Source organism: Babylonia areolata, chromosome 13 (assembly GCF_041734735.1).
Source record: "Babylonia areolata isolate BAREFJ2019XMU chromosome 13, ASM4173473v1, whole genome shotgun sequence".
In the NCBI taxonomy this organism is placed as follows: Eukaryota; Metazoa; Mollusca; class Gastropoda; order Neogastropoda; family Buccinidae; genus Babylonia; species Babylonia areolata.
The window spans coordinates 30,318,819-30,328,330 of record NC_134888.1 but is presented as its reverse complement, the minus strand read 5'-3'; the positions used below and the strand labels follow the sequence as shown (position 1 = coordinate 30,328,330).

The window sequence follows — 9,512 nt, the reverse complement described above, 5'->3', positions numbered from 1 at the left end:
GGTTGTTGTTTTTTTTGTTGTTTTTTTTTGTTTTTTGTTTTTTTTTTCATTTGATTTTTTTTTTTTTCCAGATCTTGTTCAGACTGCATCAAGGACATAGGCTGCGGATTCTGCATGAAGCATGAAGAAACTTCCGGTTCCTGTTTACCGGCAGCCAATGAGGAGCGCTCTTTGCACGGACGGTGCAACACGACAGGGGCAGACGACTCTGACTTCCGCTTCGCGCACGGTTACTGCCCCAGTGACACGTACAGCTGGATTACAACTTTGGGAGTGGCGCTTTTCGTCTTTCTCTTCTCCCCTGGTAAGATAGGCTGTATTGTGAATAGTATATGTGGCAATATCCACTGATTTCCCCCTGGTAAGATAGGCTGTATTGTGAATAGTATATGTGGCAATATCCACTGATTTCCCCCTGGTATGATAGGCTGTATTGTGAATAGTATATGTGGCAATATCCACGTTTCCCCCCTGGTATGATAGGCTGTATTGTGAATAGTATATGTGGCAATATCCACTGATTTCCCCCTGGTATGATAGGTTGTATTGTGAACAGTATATATGGCAATATCCACTTTTCCCCCCTGGTAAGATAGGTTGTATTGTGAACAGTATATATGGCAATATCCACTTTTCCCCCCTGGTAAGATAGGTTGTATTGTGAACAGTATATATGGCAATATCCACTTTTCCCCCCTGGTAAGATAGGTTGTATTGTGAACAGTATATATGGCAATATCCACTTTTCCCCCCTGGTAAGATAGGTTGTATTGTGAATAGTATATATGGCAATATCCACTTTTTTCCCCAGGTATGGTAGGTTGTATTGTGAATAGTATATGTGGCAATATCCACTGATTTCCCCCTGGTATGATAGGTTGTATTGTGAATAGTATATGTGGCAATATCCACTTTACCCCCTAGTATGATAGGTTGTATTGTGAATAGTATATGTGGCAATATCCACTGATTTCCCCCTGGTATGATAGGCTGTATTGTGAATAGTATATGTGGCAATATCCACTGATTTCCCCCTGGTATGATAGGCTGTATTGTGAATAGTATATGTGGCAATATCCACTTTTTCCCCCAGGTAAGATTTGAGATGTGTGTAAGCGCTATATAATTGTATTATTATTGTTGTTGTTAATGTTGTTGTTGTTGTTGTTGTTGTTGTTGCTCTTCTTCTTCTTCTTCTTCTTCTTCTTTCTGTTGTTATTATTCGTCTTTGTCTTCTATCCACGTGAATGCGATAATGTAAACACGTGTCACCATTATCATCCTCATTACCACCATCTTCATCATTATCTGCATGGCACTGGACAAATATCCATGATGACATGTTCACGCTGGCGCCGGCTGGGCAAAGTGGCTTCAGTTTTAAGCGGATCGACTAAGAAGTGAACGAATTGGTTCTGTTAACGTTGTCATCACAACAGCCGATCGATAGCCGAGTGGTTAAAGCGTTGCCATGCCACGCAGGCAGCCATACTCCGTTTTCATGCTGGGAATGTTCGTGTCTCCATAACCCACCGAACACTGACATAGATTACAGGATCTGTAACGTGCGTATTTGATCTTTGTGCGTGTACACACGAAGGGGGTTTCAGACGCTGGCAGGTCTAGACGTATGTTGACCTGGGAGATCGAAAAAAAAAACCAATCTCCATCCTTTACCCACCAGACGCCGTTACCGAGATTCGAACCTTCAGATTGAAAGTCCAACGCTTTGACCACTCGGCTATTGCGTCCGTCATAAATCACACCAACAGTTTCAGTTTTCAGTAGCTCAAGGAGGCGTCACTGCGTTCGGACAAATCCACATACGCTACACCACATCTGCCAAGCAGATGCCTGACCAGCAGCGTAACCCAACGCGCTTAGTCAGGCCTTGAGAGAAAAAAAAAAGGAAAAAAAAAGATAAAATAAATAAAAATAAAAATAAATAAATACATAAAAAAGAACTACTACTAATAATAATATGTATAAGGCGCAAAAACTTGATGAAGTCAGCTATAAGCATACAAAAAAAAAGATAATAAAAAAAAAAAAATATATATATATATAACTAAATAATAATATTATAGTTAAAAGTTTAAAAAATAAAATAAAATAATAATAATATTAATAATAATAATAAATAAATAAATAATAATAATACAGTTAAAAAATAATAATAATAATAAATAAATAAATAAATAAAAAAAGAAAACAATGATGCTAAATAAGCAAACAGCGGTGAAATGAAATGAAATGGTGGTGGTGGTGTGCTGTGATGGTGCTGGGTCCTCACTCCACTCCACTCCACTGCCCCGCCAGGCATGGCCCCCATGCCCTGGACCCTCAACGCAGAGATCTACCCGCTGTGGGCACGAGGCACGTGCACCGCCATAGCGGCCACCACCTGCTGGGTCAGCAACCTCATCATCTCCTTCACCTTCCTCACGCTCACAGAGGCCATCACTACTTACGGTAATGCATGCATGCAGGGTGGGATAGGGGAGGTTCGAGGAGTGGGGGTGTGGGGGGGGGGGTGAGTGAAAGGAGGGGGAGAGGGAGGGAAGGGGGTGGGGTGGGGGGTGTGGGAGGAATGGGTGGGGTAAAGGTCCGTCCACGGGTGGTTGGATGGTGGGTGGGTGGGATGGGTGAGTGTGTGTGTGTGTGTGTGTGTGTGTGTGTGTGTTGATTGGTCATTAATCTAACTTTTGTTCACTAGTGATTTTAGACAAGTAAAAATGTGTGTGTGTGTGTGTAAGAGTGTGTGTGTGTGTGTGTGTGTGCATACACATATATGTGCGTGCTTGCGAACCGTCGCGCGCATGTGTGTACATCGCTTTGCGCTGACCAGCAAAAGAAAGTATAACGACATCAGCTGTAATATCCTTTTCAAACCGACCCATTTCAAAAACCCTGATTCCTTTCCAGGCGCTTTCTGGATGTTCACCGGATTATCTCTGCTGGGCTTGCTGTTCTTCGTGCTTCTGGTGCCAGAGACCCGGAACAAAAGTCTGGAACAAGTGGAGGAACTGTTCACCACCTCCTTGCAGCTGAAGAGTCTGCGAGCCGCACGTGCAGCGCCTGACGTGCAGGAGTGTGGGTGATGCAGGCGGTTCGTGTGTGGTCTTGGGAATGGAGGTGCCAAAGTGGAAGGGAGTTCTTTTTTTTTTTTTAATGGAAAGGCATCATCGTGGCCACTTCTTAAACACACATGATAATTATTTATCAACAGTACACAACATGCAGCATTTAATAATGATAATAATGGATACTTATATAGCACACTATCCAGAAATCTGCTCTAGGTGCTTTACAAAAACGCCTTTTGTTAACATAAAACATTATATCTATGTTACATACACACACCAAAATGTGACTACACACACACACACACACACACACACACACACACACACACACACAACTTCATACTGGTATCTAACTGAATATATGATCGGTAGTTCCAGGCACACGTACTCGCAATATGAACAAATTGAAAAAAAATGCATTTGAAAAATCGTTGATTCGGCCAGAACAGATTGAAAAATTGTGTTTGAAAAATCGTTGATTCGGCCAGAGCAGATTGAAGAAATGCGTTTGAAAAATCGTTGATTCGGCCAAAGTTTCAGTTTCAGTAGCTCAAGGAGGCGTCACTGCGTTCGGACAAATTCATATACGCTACATCACATCTGCCAAGCAGATGCCTGACCAGCAGCGTAACCCAACGCGCTTAGTCAGGCCTTGAGAAAAAAAAAGGTGAATAAATAATAGATAAGCGTACATAAACAAGTAAATAAATAAATGAATAATAATTATAATATATAAAAAGGGGGTAGTAGTAGTAGTAATAATAATAATAATGATATAATTCGGCCAAAACGTTTTACAAATATTCACTTGATTTAGAAACGGGAGCTGTGTGTTTTCGTTGTAAAAATGGAAGTGCACATGTAAGAAAACGTTGACCTCTGGTTTTGATTGGCGCTTATTACACTGGCTGCATCCACCACTGTTTGCCGAAATTCAGTGTTGTTTCACAGTGCTCCGAAGAAGAACAAGTTTCCAAGGTGTCCTTAACTTTTTGAGCAATGTGCACCGCCTTTGTCATTCAGCTTATTCGGCAGGGTTGTCTGCCGTTTGAGTGTAGTGAGCACACACACACACACGCACACGCACACACACATTCTTCAGCTCCCACAACACACACACACACACACACACATTCTTCAGCTCCCACAACACACACACACACACACACACACACACACACACACACACACACACATTCTTCTGCTCCCACAACACACACACACACACATACACACTCACACACAGAGGCAAAATATACACAACACGGCAAACACACACACACACACACACACACACACACAGAAGATATACACTGCACGGCAAACACACACACACACACACACACACACACACACACAGAAGATATACACGGCACGGCAAACACACACACACACACACACACACACACACACATTCCGTTCCTTAGCTCCCAGAGAGAGAACTCACACGGCACAAGGTGGTGGGGGGGAGGGGGTGGGGTCTTTAGCACTGTGTTCACGTGCATTTCTTTCTCCACTGATTCTCCACAGACCGTGAACACCGTCCCCAGAAAGGCATATTAATGATTTTATTAACCCATTGATTGCTGAACGTCAGTGACGCGATCCGAAATTAAATGGCAGTCACAACTTTTTTGTAGTCCTTATCCTCGTTATTACGTTGTTGCTTCACTGCGTAAATAGAAAATTGACTTGCCAGCTTAGGACGAAGTATTTTATCTTAAGAGCAGAAGAATGTTTGTTTATTTTTAACTCACTCAGTACGGCCAGTCCTCTCTTCTCCTCTACACAGACCCCTTCGGATGTCCAGTGGGTGTCTGAATGACCCAGCCTTTAGCTTCCGTCGTCAGAATTGTGGTATTCTTTGTCAACATTCACGTTTTCAGTATAAGAGCCTTCCGCTTGCAATATTTTGATGATGGTAATTGGGATGAAACGCTGTTAACGTCGTCTCTTTCGCCGTTCGTATGGAGAGAGTAAATGACATGTCTTGCATCGCTTCTGGGCAGCTTACTTGTTTTATTGCTTCAATGATGTTGACCTCCGATGTTGTTGAAGTCAAACGCTTTTAAGAGTACAGGTATGTGTTTAATAACAGAACTTGGCGTTGCCACTGGGCAGCTGGTCACTTGTTGTATTGCATCCAGCGTGTGGTCCACTGGTTCTGCTGGGTGTTGTGATTGATGTGTTGAGAGGGCAAGATTCACTTGTGTGTGTGTAAAAAAAACGAAAGAGGGGGATGTTTGAGGGTACATTATGGTGGCAACACTCGGCTTATATCACAGATTGACATAAGTTTACATTTGGGCCAACAGCAAAGTGAAAGCTGTATTACCAATGGTTTCTCCAGTCAATGGGAAACCATTTACAGCTTAGTCTTTTGTGAAGGACTATGACTCTCAAACTAGGAGGCAAAATTGCACTGGCTCACAGTGCTGCAGCCTTGTGGGCTAGTTGACCTTTGGGAACCATCCCAACACCGGCCGAGAGAGTGGGGATATACTTGGGCAAGACACTCTCCATTATAATCAAATTCTAGCCCAATTAGTCGGAACAGCAGTTGCCTCCTCTGCTGTTCTGATGGTCATAGTCAGACACGACTGACTATCATATATATATGGTCTCATAAGTGAAAACGTTTGCTCAATGATTATGCGAATAATTCAACTCAGCAGAGATGTTGTGCAGACTTGAGAGATATTGAGGAAGAGAGACAGAGAGAGAGACACACACAGAGACTGGCGCTGACTTATTCTATTGTCCTCTCACCATTGAGGCCTTTTAGGTATGGTTGGCTTGGTAATTTCAATGATAGATATCATTAAGAATGTTTTTCTGGATATACTTTTATCATACCAACCCCGTCCCCCTTGCAACTTCCACTCCGTGCCCCTCACTCCCCGCTACCTTCTCCAGCCCCCGTTTTATTTACTTGTTATCATTTGGTCATCTTGTATTTGTATTTTATTTCTTTTTATCACAACATATTGTGTGAAATTCGGGCTGCTGTCCCTAGGGAGAGTGCGTCGCTATACTACAGCGCCACCCTTTTTTTCCTGCCTGCAGTTATATTTGTTTTTTCTATCGAAGTGAATTTTTGTACAGAATTTTGCCAGGAACAATCATTTTGTTGTCGTGGGTTCTTTTACGTGCGCTAACTGCATGCTGCACACAGGACCTCGGTTTATCGTCTCATCCGAATGACTAGCGTCCAGACCACCACTCAAGGTCTAGTGGAGGGGGAGAAAATATTGGCGGCTGAACCGTGATTCGAACGAGCGCGCCCAGATTCTTTCGCTTCCTAGGCGGACGCATTACCTCTTGGCCGTCACCCCACACCTTTTAGTGTATGTTAGCGCGCGCGCATGTGTGTGCGTGTGTGTGTGTCTACTATCATTCCAAGTGAAAAGACAAAGATTGATGACCAACAACTCCACCACCAACAATCACATACGCGCAAGTACACACACGCGCGCGCGCTCGCTCACATACACACACACACACACACACACACACACACACACACAATGTGATACACACAGAAACACACACACACGCACACAGACGCGCGCGCGCACACACACACACACACACACACACACACACACACACACACACACACACAAACACACACACACTGTGATACACACAGAAATACACACACAAACGCACACACACACACACACAAGCTCCGGCACAGATTCCACAACATAGGGTCATCTTGAAATCGGCCTTTGATCAATGTAGCCTTTTTTATGTTAATCCCTTCTACAACGAATTTAGATGATCTGAATTGTCTTTGAATGCGTTTATTGCGTTAAGGTAAAAGATTGATTCCAGTCCATTAAAATAGAATCCAGTCATGCATATATTTCTTAAGCATATTTTGTGAAATACTCGTGTTATGCTGCTACTGTGCTCATGATCTTTGTAAGTAAATGTGACAATGAATTTTTTTTAAATCGTCAAACTCTAGTCTGGCTGGTTTGTTTAATGTTTATTTATTTATCCATTCATTAATACACTCATTAATATATCCATTTACTCTCTCTCTCTCTCTCTCTCTCTCTCTCTCTCTCTCTTCGAGGGATTTTTTTTTTGTATGAAATCTGCAACACTTACAAACAATCGAGTAAGGAAATAGACAACACAATGTCCCCTCTTCTGCACATACATACCTACCTACCTGCCTGCCTACCTACCTACCTACCTATATGCGTACATGCATATATACATGTATATATACCTACATAGGCCTACATACCTCTAGGGCTACATACTTATTATCGCCCTACTTTTTGAATTGTACATTATTGTATTGTATTACCTTTTGTCACGGTCAGATAGATGTATCTGCTACTGGTAACCTGGATCCTAGTACTACCTGTCACAGGGTCCAATTGCTGGCGACTAAACCAGCACCCCCACCAGTCCTCTTAGGAGGGTGGTGAGGAGGGTGGCTAGACACCCTGGTGGAATTAAATGACCCATCAAAGGGCGCCAGCTCTGGAGAGCTACCTGCGGCCACCTAGCTAATGTAGAAAACCCTGACAGAAAATCCGATGTGGAGCCCCTAAGGCGGTTGGATGGCAAACTTTGTCACTTTCCGGCAGCCCCTGCGGCCGCGTTGGCACCAAAACGTAACAGCCTTGCTGTTCCTTTGGATCTGTCAGCGAGGTGGAGAGGGAGGACAAGCTGCATGGGCAACAGCCTGTCTTCCATATTACATTGCCCAGACTTATATCCGTCCATCCATCCACTACTACTACTACTACTACTACTACTACATTTTGTCACGACAGATTTCTCTGTGTGAAATCCAGGCAACTCTTCTGCGCAACTGTCCCAAGCGAGCTGCAACTATTTTCGTGTCGTACCCCGAGTCACACAACGCCAGGCAAAGTAGTAGCATATATTTATCGAACTTGTGGTCGTCGTTGTCTCCAATAAAAAATAAAAAAAAAGCATCAGGACTGCTTCGAGACCCCAGTCTATTACCCTCACACACAAACGCATGCACGCGTTTCCACACGCATAATAAAAATTTATACACATACACAAACATGCATGCACGTTCACACACACACTCACACACACACACAGAGAGAGAGAGAGAGAGTTCCGTCATGAAATAAAGTTTTGACATCGACTGACACACACAAATTCGCTCTTCCGATCCACGAAAGTCTTGTAATGAACCAGAGTGAACAGCGATCAACGGGGAACAACCTCTGCAAGCACACGTTTTTTTGTTGTTGTTTTTAGCGATGCAGTTGTCTCTCTTTCCTCCGAACAAGAACCGTCATTTTTTTTAGGGACAGAGAGCACCGTTATTTTCCTGAATTTGCTCAACTGGGTGTCCCAAACACACACACACACACACACACACACACACACACCGTCTAATATTATTTTCCTGAATTTGCTCAACTCGGTGTCCCAAACACACACACACACACACACACACACCGTCTAATATTATTTTTCTGAATTTGCTCAACTCGGTGTTCCAAACACACACACACACAAACACACACACACACACACACACCGTCTAATATTATTTTTCTGAATTTGCTCAACTCGGTGTTCCAAACACACACACACACAAACACACACACACACACACACCGTCTAATATCATTATTTTTCTGAATTTGCTCAACTGGGTGTCCCAAACACACACACACACACACCGTCTAATATCATTATTTTCCTGAATTTGCTCAACTGGGTGTCCCAAACACACACACACACACACACACACACACCGTCTAATATCATTATTTTCCTGAATTTGCTCAACTGGGTGTCCCAAACACACACACACACACACACACACACACACACACCGTCTAATATCATTATTTTCCTGAATTTGCTCAACTGGGTGTCCCAAACACACACACACACACACACACACACACACACACACACCGTCTAATATCATTATTTTCCTGAATTTGCTCAACTGGGTGTCCCAAACACACACACACACACACACACACACACACACACACACACACCGTCTAATATCATTATTTTCCTGAATTTGCTCAACTGGGTGTCCCCAAACACACACACACACACACCGTCTAATATCATTATTTTCCTGAATTTGCTCAACTGGGTGTCCCAAACACACACACACACACACACACACACACACACACCGGCTAATATCATTATTTTCCTGAATTTGCTCAACTCGGTGTCCCAAACACACACACACACACACACACACACACACACACAGAAGATCGGCACGGCACGGCACGGCACACACGGTACACTCATAGTGGCAAGGTATCGTATATTTTTGGAATCGTCTACATGTCCTAGATGTCAAAATCATGATAATGTGTGAACGGCAGCTTTCTGCTGTTATTACGTGATTCTACCCACCCACGCGTCGAGAACGGCATC

At 43.3% G+C, this 9,512-nt stretch overlaps 1 protein-coding gene across 2 annotated transcripts in view; it reads left to right on the top strand.

The window, feature by feature from the left end:
• Window positions 1-4,213, top strand: part of LOC143288906 (proton myo-inositol cotransporter-like) — a 27,805-nt gene extending 23,592 nt beyond the window's left edge. For both annotated transcript variants that reach the window (XM_076597573.1, XM_076597574.1), the window contains exons 10-12: window positions 72-304; window positions 2,320-2,472; window positions 2,926-4,213. In XM_076597573.1, the coding sequence (XP_076453688.1) occupies window positions 72-304; window positions 2,320-2,472; window positions 2,926-3,101 (562 nt within the window). In that variant the 3' untranslated portion in view covers window positions 3,102-4,213. The remainder of the gene's footprint in view (window positions 1-71; window positions 305-2,319; window positions 2,473-2,925) is intronic.
• Window positions 4,214-9,512: the final 5,299 nt, after the last annotated feature.